The sequence below is a fragment of the Bubalus kerabau genome, chromosome 12, assembly GCF_029407905.1.
Source record: "Bubalus kerabau isolate K-KA32 ecotype Philippines breed swamp buffalo chromosome 12, PCC_UOA_SB_1v2, whole genome shotgun sequence".
NCBI classification, from domain to species: domain Eukaryota; kingdom Metazoa; phylum Chordata; class Mammalia; order Artiodactyla; family Bovidae; genus Bubalus; species Bubalus kerabau.
The window spans coordinates 16,133,286-16,146,940 of NC_073635.1; the positions used below are offsets into that span (position 1 = coordinate 16,133,286).

Below are 13,655 nucleotides of genomic sequence, written 5' to 3' on the forward strand. Positions count from 1 at the left end.
TAAAACAAAAATGAGGCAGTAATTAAAAAAACAAAACCAAGACACTTATAAAGTGTCTTCATTATGCTGTCATTTACTTTACCTTACCCAACACATACCCAAAAACTTGTGGGTGACTTGTTTCTAACGAATGTAGGAGCAAGCAAAGCCCATTGTGAATTTTTATTCCCTCACCAATGAAAGAAATATTCTATGTCTGTATTATCTTGTACAGTTTCCACGTGTGGCTGTTGAACACTTAACATGGCTGACATGTCTGAGGAAATGAAGTTTCAGTTTAAATAGTTGCATATCGCTAGTGGCTACTCTGGAGAAGGCAATGGCACCCCACTCCAGTACTCTTGCCTGGAAAATCCCATGGATGGAGGAACCTCATAGGCTGCGGTCCATGGGGTCGCTAAGAGTCAGACATGACTGAGCAACTTCACTTTGACTATTCACTTTCATGCATTGGAGAAGGAAATGGCACCCACTCCAGTGTTCTTGCCTGGAGAACGCCTGGGACGGGGGAGCCTGGTGGGCTGCCGTCTATGGGGTCGCACAGAGTCGGACACGACTGAAGCGACTCAGCAGCAGCAGCAGCAGTAGCTACTCTATTGGATAGTGCGAGTGGATAATGGAGTTTTTTCCCTCTGTTGGGTTTTTCCTACAGAGTGAAAATTAAGCCTTATGTATTTTACAGTCTTTTCTCTTAAATGGCAGATCTAAGTGTTAGCATGTGCTGTGCTGTGCTGTGCTGTGCTTAAGTTGCTCAGTCATGTCCAACTATTTGGAACCCCATGGACTGTAGCCCACCAGGCTCCTCTGTCCACGGGGATTCTCCAGGCAAGAAGACTGCAGTGGGTGGGTTGCCGTTTCCTTCTCTAATATTACTGTAAATCTTATGATAGGATGTCCAGATTACCATTATTGATTAATTGCAGCCTAAAACTTGTCTTCTTCTCATCTTTTTTTTCCCTCACTTGCTTATTTAACACATTTATATTGCATGCCTAATTTCTAGGCCCTGGGAATATGAACAAGGTCCCTATTTTCATGAAGCTTGAAATAATTAACAGGTATTTGTAAGACACTTAAATTACTTAATTTTAATGTTTACCCTGTGTAATCCTTCTAGTAGTCTTTCCAGGTAAGGATATGTTTGATTACTTGTCAGTTGCAAGTGCTGAAATTTTTTCAAATCCACATTCTAACAGACAAGTATGTATTGGGTTGGCCAAAAAGTCCATTTGGGCTTTTCCTTAAGGTTGTATGGAAAAACCCAACCGAACTTTTTGGCCAACCCAATACCGTTAATACTATTACTGTTCCTCTGAGAAACTCTGTCCTGTGGAAGCTTCCTGTAAATGTACTGTCTTAAAACTAGGCATCATCAGAACCTTTTGGTATTAGTAGATCCCCTGGTTATTCCCTCACCTTGCCTTCCCCCTGGCCTTCTGCCCGCCCGCTCCTGAGCTGGGCCTTCTCCTGAACGTTGCATCGTTTTCTGACTTGGGGCCCAGAAGGTGTCCTCTTGCTCACAGGCAGTCCCAGCACTCTGGCTGTTCCTGCTTCTCCTTGCAGGGACACTTCTCTCTCGCTTACCCTGCAAATGTCAGCCTCCTGCTCCCCCTTGGGAAGCACTGTTTACCTTCTTCACTGCTTTACTCCCTCCTTTTCAAAAATGAAATCAACATCGTAAGATAATTTACCTTCTTTTGTGAAACCTGTCATTTTAAGAATAGCATAAATTGCAGTCAAATGTAGCTGGAGCACAAAGGATAGATGAATGCGAAAGTAATGATATTTACATCATAAAATGACTCCTACACATTGGCAGTTGCTGATGGAAACACTTGTTCAGTGATTTTGGAGTTGCTTAATTCTATACTTGACAACTAGATTAGCTAGGCAGTATTACTTAGGGATTTTTGCTTAGGCAGGAGAATAGTCTATGTGTATATACTGCTGCTGCTGCTAAGTCGCTTCATTCGTGTCCTACTCTGTGCGACCCCATAGACGGCAGCCCACCAGGCTCCCCCGTGCCTGGGATTCTCCAGGCAAGAACACTGGAGTGGGTTGCCATTTCCTTCTCCAATGCATGGAAGTGAAAAGTGAAAGTGAAGTCGCTCAGTCATGTCCAACTCTAACGACCCCATGGACTGCGGCCTACCAGGCTTCTCCATCCATGGGATTTTCCAGGCAAGAGTACTGGAGTGGGGTGCCATTGCCTTCTCCATAATGAGGCGTTATTGTGGAATTTGTTAATATGGGATTCAACCTTTTCTCCTGTGATACAATTGTCCAATAACGGTGTCATTTGTTTACTTGCTTAACCAATATTCGTTGAGTTACTTTTATATAAGACGCACTAAGTGAGATCAGTGAAGATTAATTGAATAAAATATGTAGACTTGTCTTCCCCAGTCTGCCAACAGCTTAGAGCAATAGAAATTTGGCTTTTTTTCATTGTTTTAGATTTTGACATTTAAAATATTTGGAGGGTGTTTATACTACATTTTTATTTGAGGATTGAATTCCCATTACAGTGTGTAAATTGTAATACACCATAATGAAGATCTTTAATAAGGTGGATTATGAACCATAATTATAGCCAGTGGCTAGTGACATTGGAGAAGGCAATGGCACCCCACTCCAGTACTCTTGCCTGGAAAATCCCATGGACGGAGGAGCCTGGTAGGCTGCAGTCTATGGGGTCGCTCAGAGTCGGACACGACTGAGCGACTTCCCTTTCACTTTTCACTTTCATGCATTGGAGAAGGAAATGGCAACCCACTCCAGTATTCTTGCCTGGAGAACCCCAGGGACGGGGGAGCCTGGTAGGCTGCCGTCTCAGGGGTTGCACAGAGTCGGACATGACTGAAGCGACTTAGCAGCAGCAGTGACATTGATGAAATAGGAATCTTTTTTCAGTGTTGTAAAGAAGAATGTATTGGACTTCTCTGGCAGTCCAGCAGTTAAGACTCAGTTCTTCCCATGCAGGGTGTGTGGATTCGATCCCTGGTCAGGCAACTGTGATACTACATGCTACTTGGTGTGACCAAATTTAAAAAAAAAAGAATGTGCTCTTTTGTATGTGTCTTTGTAGAATTGGGCTAACTGAAAGCAGGTGGGTACCTTCAATTTCCCCAATAAAGGAAAATTGCTTTTTTTGAGATGTAGTTGTTATACAATATTATATAAGTTTCAGATATACAACAAAGTGATTCATAATGTTTAAAGGTTATATTCCATTTATAGTTATTACAAGAGAATTACTTGTTTTTAACTAAACTCAATGAGCTTTTAATTAGAGGTGTTATTCAGTTATATGGTCTTTTAGGGAGTGTATAGATTAACTACTTGAGGCTTTGGGTTAAAGAAAAAAAAAGATCTGAGCTCCCATTGTTTTGCTTTTAAGATTGAGAAGATGTATGCAGAGCTTTAACACAGTTTCTGCTGCTGCTGCTGCTAAGTCACTTCAGTCGTGTCCGACTCTGTGCGACCCCACAGACGGCAGCCAACCAGGCTCACCCGTCCCTGGGATTCTCCAGGCAAGAACACTGGAGTGGGTTGCCATTTCCTTCTCCAATGCATGTAAGTGAAAAGTGAAAGTCAAGTTGCTCAGTCGTGTCTGACTCTTAGCGACCCCATGGACTGCAGCCCACCAGGCTCCTCCGTCCATGGGATTTTCCAGGCAAGAGTCCTGGAGTGGGGTGCCATTGCCTTCTCCGTAACACAGTTTCTACAACATAGTAAAATACTTTCTAGATGTCTGTTGTTAATGGTTGTTTTATTAGTGTTTTCACTCTTAGGTTATTTAGCCCTTGAGCTTTTCCTTTGATTGGAAAGTAAGAAACTGGCCCTTTATATAATATTCTAGAAAGACTGGTAATTCAGTGAATCCTAGTCTTCTAAGACTGTGGACTTATATTCTAAACTGTCCTGAAATGGTGGTAGTAATTAGCACCACACTTTTGTTTTTTAGTGGTTTGTAAAGTAGGGTCTATCTGTGTCCAAATGATCATATAGTGATATTTTTCTATTATTTTTTCTTGAAAATAACACCTTGTTTTTAAATTTTCTGAAAAAGTTAAGACTCTGTTAAAAAAAAAAAAGATTTATATATTTTTGGCTGCTCTGGGTCCTTGCTGCTGTGCACTCAGGCTTGGTCCGGTTGTGGCTAGTGGGGACTACTCTTCATTGCAGCGTGCAGGCTTCCCACTGAAGTGACTGCTTTGGTTGTGGAGCACAGGCTTAGTGGCCTTGCAGTATGTGGGATCTTTCTGGACCAGGGATCAAACCCATGTCCTCTTCATTAGCAGGCTGATTCATTACCACTGGACCACCAGGCAAATCCCAGACCAATTTTTTACATGATTGGGACAATAAAACTTGCAGCTTTCCCCCAGTCCAGCCTCAGACCTCTGTGTGTAGTTTGCTGTTCAGCTGTGCAAACCAGATATTTCCACATTGTACTATTTTGTACAAGCCTAGTTTTAAACCTTATTTTGACTTTGAAGGCGTGTTGAGGTCAGTGATGTTTAATTTGGTACATTGTTCAGTGGTGAAATGGAGTTGCAAATTATTCTGACACTTCATGGGATAATGTTAAATGAATTATTTAGTGTTAAGTAAAGAACCCTGCTAAATTATTTTGAACTATTCAAGTTAATTAAAGTATTTTAAGGTTTAGTTCTTCAAAAATATATTTTCCATCCATAGGTTAACCTTTTGAATTTTGAATCATAAGATATCCTCTTTTAATTAAAACAAAACCCTTGGACTTGACTTTTTAAATGTATAATAAGAAGGTTAAATTTTTATATGAGCTCTTTCAAAAAAAAGTTAATTCAGTGTTTTCCTTTATATATTTAAAGGATTGAATACTTTGAGGATAAAAATGGCATGACACTCTAAGAATGATGAAATTGGCTGTTAGAACTTCTGCATTAGAATTGAAAGGAAACCATGCCACCTAAATCTGAATCAGGATACAGTGGCTGAAATAAATTCTAGTGTAAGAGTATGACAAGAAATAAGCTACCATTTATAAAAACGCACTTAACCTAAACACACTGAAATCCCAAGGAATTTTCAAGCTGTGAAGTAATGGGAACAATCATTTAATGTGGAAAGAAGAAGCCAGTGCATGCCTCCTTGCTTGAATGTCTTATAAGATGAAATTGTGGAGTGAGGTGATTGAAACAGAAAAGATAATTTAGTGGCAGCATAGCAGCTAGATTACCATTTAGAGAGGCCAGGCCCCTGAGAACTGATTGCATTAAGGGGATAGGCCTAAGGTTAGAATACAGAGAGAGGTATTCAGAAACAGGCTGCCACTTGTTTTTTTTTTTTCCCCTCCAAAGGATTTACACATGCATAGTTCTCAGTTCCGGAGAAGGCAATGGCACCCCACTCCAGTACTCTTGCCTGGAGAATCCTGTGGTCAGAGGAGCCTGGTGGACTGCTGTCCATTGGGTCACAGAGTTAGACACGACTGAAGTGACTTAGCATGCATGCATGCATTAGAGAAGGAAATGGCAACTCACTCCAGTGTTCTTGCCTGGAGAATCCCAGGGAAGGAGGAGCCTGGTGGGCTGCCGTCTATGAGGTCGCACAGAGTCGGACATGATTGAAGTGACTTAGCAGCAGCAACATAGTTCTAATCCTTTGTAAACATTCCTATACCTGTCTGCAACCATTCATTTCTTTCTAAACGTTTATCTGTCAGTCACTTTGAGACATCTTCTCGGCTTGGAGGAGTTGTTTCCGCCTAGTCTTTTGGGCTTCACCTCTTAGGAACATGGGCTGACCTGCTTCAGCTTACCAAGTGCACATCTTGGAGTTATTCTTTACTTCGTAGCAGCACACAGTTGTCATAATACCAACCCCCTGTCCCTCTTCAGTCCTGCAGATAACCAGTTATAGGTAAGCATTTGTTTAATGTTTGTCTTCCACTAAGCAAGTCTTTTCTTGGTAGACAGAGGCACCCAGGAAATATCCTGATTCTGGGAAAGATTGAAGGCAGAAGGAGAGGGGAAGACAGAGGACAAGATGGTTGGATGGCATCACCGACTTGATGGACATGAGTTTGAGCAAGTTCCAGGAGATGGTAAAGGACAGGGAAGCCTGGCATGCCACAGCCCATGGGGTCGCAAAGAGTCAGACACAACTGAGCCACTGAACAACAACAAGAATAGGCACCCAGTAAAGATTTGCTGGATGACTGCCTGTAAGAAGCTTCTTCTAAAGTCTGGGCATGGCACAGCTTCAGCCATGGGGATGCACGTGCGGGAGAACAGTGGATTGAGCTGGAGAGGGAGCAGGGACTAGATCCCAGAATGACATGCAGTCATGGGAAGAAGCTTGTGCATCACCCAAGAGCAGTTAAGAGGCCATTGAAAGATGGTAAACCCAAGTCCATCTTTGGGTGGATATCTCCCTTCTAGGTCTCTAGCTAGTGCTTTCTTCCTAGTTTATAGAAACTCTACTTGGCCCATGAAAACAAAGTAACACAGTAAATACAATTTATGGTTACATGTACAGTAAATTTCTGAAGACATTTCTAAGAGTACTTTTTTTACACTTCATAAAATTACGATCTTATATAGTTAAAGAATATATATGGATTTGTAAATAATTGGAAGAATTAAAATACTTATATTTTAATACTGAAATAACTATACTCAATTTGGCAATCACAGTTAAAAACAAAACCAGTAGTATTTACAGCTTTCAAATGAAAAAAGCAGTTGGTAGATCTCTAATATCTCCTGAGGAATTTGGTATTATATATCAAATCTCAAAGGCAGTGCCAAAGAATGATCAGATTACCATACAGTTGCACTCATTTCACATGCTAGCAAGATTATGCTCAAGATCCTTCAAACTAGGCTTCAGCAGTACGTGAATTGAGAACTTCCAGATGTACAAGCTGGATTTAGAAAAGGCAGAGGAACCAAAGATCAAAATTTCTAACATCCACTGGATCATAGAAAAAGCAAGGGAATTCCAAAAAAATATCTACTTCTGCTTCATTGATCATGGTAAAGCCTTTGACTGTGTGGGTCACAACAAACTGTGGAAATTTTTTAAAGAGATGGGAACACTGGACCACCTTACCTGCCTCCTTAGAGGCTCCTGTATGCAGCACAAGAAGCAACAGTTAGAACCGAACATGGAACAAAGGACTGGTTCCAAATTGGGAAGGGAGTACATCAAGACTGTATATTGTTACCCTGCTTATGTAACTTCTGTACAGAGTACATCATGCAAAATGCCAGGCTGGATGAAGCTCAAGCTGGAATCAAGATTGCCAGGAGAAATATCAACAACTTCAGATACCCAGGTGACACCACCCTTACGTCAGAAAGCGAAGAGGGACTAAGAGCCTCTTGATGAAGGTGAAAGAGGAGAGTGAAAAAGCTGGCCTAAAACTCAGCTTTCAGAAAACAAAGATCATGACATCTGGTCCCGTCTCTTATGGCAAATAGATGGGGAAAGTGGAAACACTGACTGTATTTTCTTGGGCTCCAAAATCACTGTGGAGGGTGATTTCAGCCACAAAATTAAAAGATGCTTGCTCCTTGGAAGAAAAGCTATGACAGACTTAGACAGCATATTAAAAAGCAGAGATAACATTTTGCTGAGAGAGGTTCGTATAGCCAAAGCTGTGGTTTTTCCACTAGTCATGTACGGATCTGAGAGTTAGACCAAGAAGACAGCTGAGTACCAAAGAATTGATGCTTTCAAACTGGGGTGCTGGAGAAAACTCTGGAGAGTCCTTTGGACAGCAAGGAGATTAAACCAGTCAGTCCTAAAGAAAATCACCCCTGAATATTCATTGGAAGGACTGATGCTGAAGCTGACACTACAATACTTTGGCCACCTGATGTGAAGAGTTGACTTTCTAGAAAAGACACTGATGCTGAGAAAGACTGAGGACAAGAGGAGAAGGGAGTGACAGAGGATGAGATGGTTAAATGGCATCACTGACTCAGTGGACATGAGTTTGAGCAAACTCCAGGAGATAGCGAAAGACAGCGAAGCCTGGTGTGCTGCAGTCCATGGAGCTGCAAAGAGTCAGACACGACTTAGTTACTGAACAACAACCACCTAAAAATAAGCAGAAGGAAACAGAACAGAAACTCCATCCAACAAATTAAATAATAATGTTATAAAAAAAAGAAAAAGTTACCTTTTATATAGCAAGTTGTTCCTTTGAAGGAATTTTAAATGAAAATTATTTTTAAAGTCCCATTAAAAGAAAGTAATATATTATGTTCAACATATATTATTTTTAAATGAGCAACATTTTTATAGCTTTCAAACTAACCTTCCCACAAACAATATTTATTTTTCCTATAAAAAAAAGTATACTTACTTTTCTGATTTTAAAAGTGATAGATGCCAGAAAATTTAGAAAATATATGGGAATCTTAAATGCCTTCATTCTGATCTCTTCCCATCTTTCATGTGAAGTTCCACTCTCTTTAAAATTGTATCTTTTTTTTTTTGTCTGTATCAAATGGTTCTCAGTTTCTTTGCTGTGATCATTGCATCGTTCCTTTGGGGTTCATTTAACTTCTTGCTGAAATGAATCCTTGAGTAGTTCTCTTGGTGAGGATCTGTGTTTTTGTAGGAGTATTTTTATTTCATTCTTACTCTTTGATTATAATTTAGCTAGACATGGCTGGCAATTATTTTTCCTGTAGTGCTTTAAGTTTTAAGTTAAAAAGTCTGTAGATACAATGGTGCCTTTTGTCCTTTAAAAATAGTTACTTTGGGAAAAAGTAGTCATTTTGAAAGCTACACCTTTTCCCGCCTTAAAACGTTTGTTTGTTTTTTTTTTTTTAGATTTACTGTGCTCATATACCAGAATAATTTAATTTTTAAAATAAGAAGTAAATGGTTGAATGTGAGTCACTGGGTATGGTAATATATGTTTTGTTGTTCTTTAATTGGTAAGTCGTGTCAGACTCTTTACAACCCTAAGAACTGGAGCCTGCCAGGCTCTTCATGTCCATGGTATTTCCCAGGCAAGGTACTTGAGTGGGTTGCCATTTCCTACTACAGGGAATCTGCCCACTTAAGGATGAAATCTCTTGTATTGGCAGGTGGATTCTTTATCACTGAGCCACCAGGGAAGCCCATGGTAATATTTAGTCCAAAACAAAATCTCCTAAGATTGCTATTTGAATATGTACTAGTATTATATTTTATAATATGCTCTACATAGTGTCATATGTTTATTTTACAGTTCTTTTTCCAAAAGCGCTATTTTTAGTTGTATTTTAGTTTAGATGGATCATTTATCTGCACTGTCCAGTGAAACAGCTACTAGCCTGAGTGCTGATGTGTCCTGTTTTCATATACTTTTGTCAGATGATTGGAAGTTTTGAATAAATACCTTGATTAGTTTTATACCATATAACTTAATATAATTCATTTTTACATGCAGATTTTTTTTGCCCACAAATTTAAAGGTGATTAGCTTCTTGGCTTTAAAAGTTAAGGTTTGACTGTACGGTATAAGATTTAGAAGGAAGTTGTAGAAATAAATGAGATAGTTTGTGTGTTTAGCTGGTGGTCTGCTTTCCATGTTATAGTCACATACAGTGTGTTTTTGAAGTATTAAGGCTGATATATCTTCTTTATATGTGAAGTATTAGGTCTTGATAAAAAGATTATCGGAATACCTGTTCAGGTTTCACTGTAATAAACAAGTAAGTTGGTTGAGAATGCCTTCTGTTTTTCAGATTGCAAATAGAAGAATCTTCCAAACCTGTAAGGCTATCACAGCAGCTGGACAAAGTCGTGACAACCAATTACAAACCTGTTGCTAATCATCAATACAATGTAAGTCTTCATGTCGTTCTTCATTCTGGTCTGTCTTGAATGTCATAGACTCTTAGGTTTTGAAAGGACCGCAGCAGTCACACCTTGCTGTCAGGTGCTTGAGGTATCCAGGCTTAGTGGGCAAGATAACAGTTTGCCGAGCGCAGAAAAGGTATTCACTCTATAGCCAAAGTCATACAATGAGAAGAAGACAACCACTGCTGAAATGACTCCTGAAAAGCTTTTCAGAGAAATAAAACATTTCTTCAGTGTTTCTAATGTTTTGAAGCTAAGTATCCTTAAAAAAAATATAGTAGCTTTAGAGTTTTTTTCTCTACCTTTATAACTGAGAGTAGGATCATGAACCAATGGTCATTTTTCCCATTATTAAGATCGCTTTACCTAGTTTCAGCTTTTCTAGGAATTTTTACAGCCTCACACTACTATGTAAAGTGTGGGCTGCCTGTATGTAAAAAAAACTTTTTCATTAAAGTATACTGTATGTACTATATTTATTATATATATTGGAAAAGGAAATATCAACCCACTCCAGTGTTCTTGCCTGGAGAATTCCATGGACAGAGGAACTTGGAAGGCTACAGTCCATGGGATCGCAAAGAGTCAGACATGACTGAGTGACTAACACACACTTTATAAATATATAGTGTATATATTTGTACACATACACAGTGTATGTATGTATAGTACACACATGTATACATCTTATGTGTACTTTGTGCCGGGCAGTACAAAGGTCTAACTGTTGTAATTATTGCTGTGATCCTTATTTTATAGATGAAGAAACTGGGGCACAGAGAGGTTAGCTTCCTTGAGGTCACACAGCCAGTAATCAAGTAGTCCAGATGTTGAACCATGGAAACTGGTTTAAGAGCCTTACTATTTTTCTTAATTGAAGTATAGGCAACTTACAATATTGTGTTAGTTGTTGGTATCCAGCAAAGTGATGTGATTATATATATATATGTATGCATGTATATACACGTGTGTGTATATATGTATAGTGATAGTGTTAGTCGCTCAGTTATGTCCGACTCTTTGTGACCCCATGGACTGTAGCCCGCCAGGCTCCTCTGTCTATGGAATTCTCCAGGCAGGAATACTAGAGTGGGTAGCCGTTCCCTTCTCCAGGGGATCTTTCCTACCCAAGGATTGATCCTGGGTCTCCTGCCTTACAGGCAGATTCTTTACTTTCCGAGCTACCAGAGGAGCCCGTGTGTGTGTGTGTGTGTGTGTGTGTGTTTCATTTTAGGCAGTTTCATATGTAGTAGTATATATCTGTCCATCCCTTACTCCTACTTTACTCCTCTGCCCGTTTCCCCTTCGATGACCATAAGTTTGTTTTCCATGTCTGTGAGTAGGAACCTTACTCTTAAGAAACCTGTGTTGCTGTAGATCCTTAGCAGTGCTTAAAGAGCTAAGAGATTTGGGTCTTGAAGTACCTGCAGTGTAAGGAGAAAGTGAAGATTTTCTGAAAATAAAAGGAAGTCCAAGTTAAGTAGTAGTTGAGAGTTGATACCTTTGTGTCCTACTTTGTTGCTTAAGATTTCCCCTTGATACTGAATTTAAGAAGAAATAAATACTCTTTTTTAAGTTTGGCCTTTAAGTTACAAGCTTATCAAATGATGCAGGTTAGTATCTGCCCAACCACTACTTTATGATATTTGAATATCTTACGGTTATTTTATAAAGACAGGTAGCAAATGTAAACGCCTCCAGGGCCAAGCAGGCATCTTCTTGGGTAGGATGCTGAAATTTAAGAAGGTAAATGGTAGAGACTATGATGAATTGAAGTGCCTGTGCCCCTTCTAAAGACATCCAAATTTTAAAAATTGCTACACTGTTTCTCTCTATTGTTTATAATAGGAAAAGACTAGAAACAAATGTCCAAAAATAAGGATTAGTTCAGTACTTTAACAATTGTTATTTTTTAGTGCTAGGTGCTAGGGTGATTTTATCCTGATTTTCTCTTTAATGAAATCTTTTTGAATTCTTGGAATTGTCAGTCTTTTTGAATTGTTGGAACTGTCACAGTGAGTACCTACTGTCTGAATTGTTACAGTGGAAGTTTTACAGTGTAAAGTTTTTCTGTTGCGATGGGAAAGGGGGGAAGCTAGGAAAAAGTGTTGGTACTTAGCCATGACAGTGGCCTACCACAGTTACATAAGATTTGTCTCCTCTGAACAAAAAAATGTGTTTTTTTTTGTTTTTTTTTTAATGCCAATTTTATGCCTGAGATACCTACTCTTGGTGAACCAAATAAAGTTTCTGTCTTCAAGGAGCTACCATTTTTTTCAGTTTCTCTGGTCATGCCCTTTCAGACCCTGTTTGGGTATAATCTGTATTTCCTTTGACCTAGTGAGTCCACATTTTTAAATTACAATTGTTTTTTCCTTTAGTTCCATTACAAGGGTCACTCTTGTTATACTGCTACATACCATCCTTTCTGAGGCAAAAGGAAAGTCTCTCTTAGGTCAGAGCTGGCACTTTGGCGTGTATCAAAGCTCTGACCTCTAATTCATGTTCAGAGTGATGTTGGCACTATATCTACCTGGCAGGTATAGAAGGATAGATTCCAAGTGTCATATTTTTGGAGTGCTTTTCATTGCTCTCTTTTTAGTACTAAAATAAGTACAAATACATTGTATTCTGAACCACTTGTTAGGATATAAAGCTGTCACATGCCTTTTAAAGAGACTCTTTAACGTCAAGTGACATTTCAGTTCATGGTATCAACCTTTGTTAACGTTGTCATAGCGTTAATGAGTCATTAATATTAATGTAATTATAGTGATGAGTCATATAATCTTTAATTAACAAAGATTGACTGTAAGCTACCATGTTACACTGCTTGAATGTTTAATGATTTCCGCCACCCCCCCACTCCATGAGAGTGTATCGGAAATTGGTGGAGGCGCCTGCATAGCTCTTAAAAGCATAGACAGCATTATAATAAAATGCTAACTATAATAAGAGTATAAAGCTTTTGTTTTTGTGGTCAGGGAACTAAGAGCCCACAAGGCACGTGGCCGGGGAAAAAGGTTTTTTACTGATAGAGTCATATAATCCAAATGTAGAGTCACTGATGTATAAGATTCCTTTCAACTGCCTCCATCCGTGACTGCAGGTAAGGGCGCCTGTGTATGTTCTGTGTTCTGGTTGACTTTGTAGACATCATTATCCCGCCTGTGTGAATGTCATAGCATTCTTTTATGTAGTCTCCAGTCATAGGACCTTCCTCATAAGGAATCCCTTTTCTTGTAAGAAATTGTGCCCTCTGTTTAGACACTGGTCTCAGTGCTGGCTATAGACTAAAATCACCTGGGACACTTTTAAAAAAGAAAAATACCTTCAGAGATTGGTTTCATTGATCTAATGTGGAGGCCAGCTATCTTTAAATTTTTTACCTAGGTAGTTCTGGCATTCAGCCACTGATCCAAAGAGACAGGAAATCTGCTTGTCTCTTGTGGCATGTCTGCCATCTCCTGTGGCATGGGGAGCAAAAATGATACCTAGAAGGGAGACCAGGAAGTCTCTTTCCACTAAATCTAAGGCTTTTTAGAAAGAATTAGTATCTTCTTGTCTCTATTACCATCAACTCCCCGCCCCACCCCCCTGCCCCCAGCTTGAAAAGAAGACTTCTCTTTGCCTTTTCTCCCCACCCTGGCAAGAGCTCTTGGTCTGAAAGTGATAGAACATTAGAAGAAACTGAACTAGAAAATTAGTGTTGGAGGGAGCAGAACTATTACATAAAATCTTGAAGTAAACCCCCAGGAACTAAAAAGAAAATTGATTATAGTGCATATACTCTGTTTCAT

The 13,655-nt window shown here is 39.4% G+C and overlaps 1 protein-coding gene across 4 annotated transcripts in view; it reads left to right on the plus strand.

Annotated features, from left to right (window-relative positions):
• GTF2F2 (general transcription factor IIF subunit 2) overlaps positions 1–13,655 on the plus strand; it is a 136,140-nt gene that overhangs the window by 103,775 nt on the left and 18,710 nt on the right. For all 4 annotated transcript variants that reach the window (XM_055542031.1, XM_055542032.1, XM_055542033.1 and 1 more), the window contains exon 6: positions 9,741–9,840. In XM_055542031.1, the coding sequence (XP_055398006.1) occupies positions 9,741–9,840 (100 nt within the window). The remainder of the gene's footprint in view (positions 1–9,740; positions 9,841–13,655) is intronic.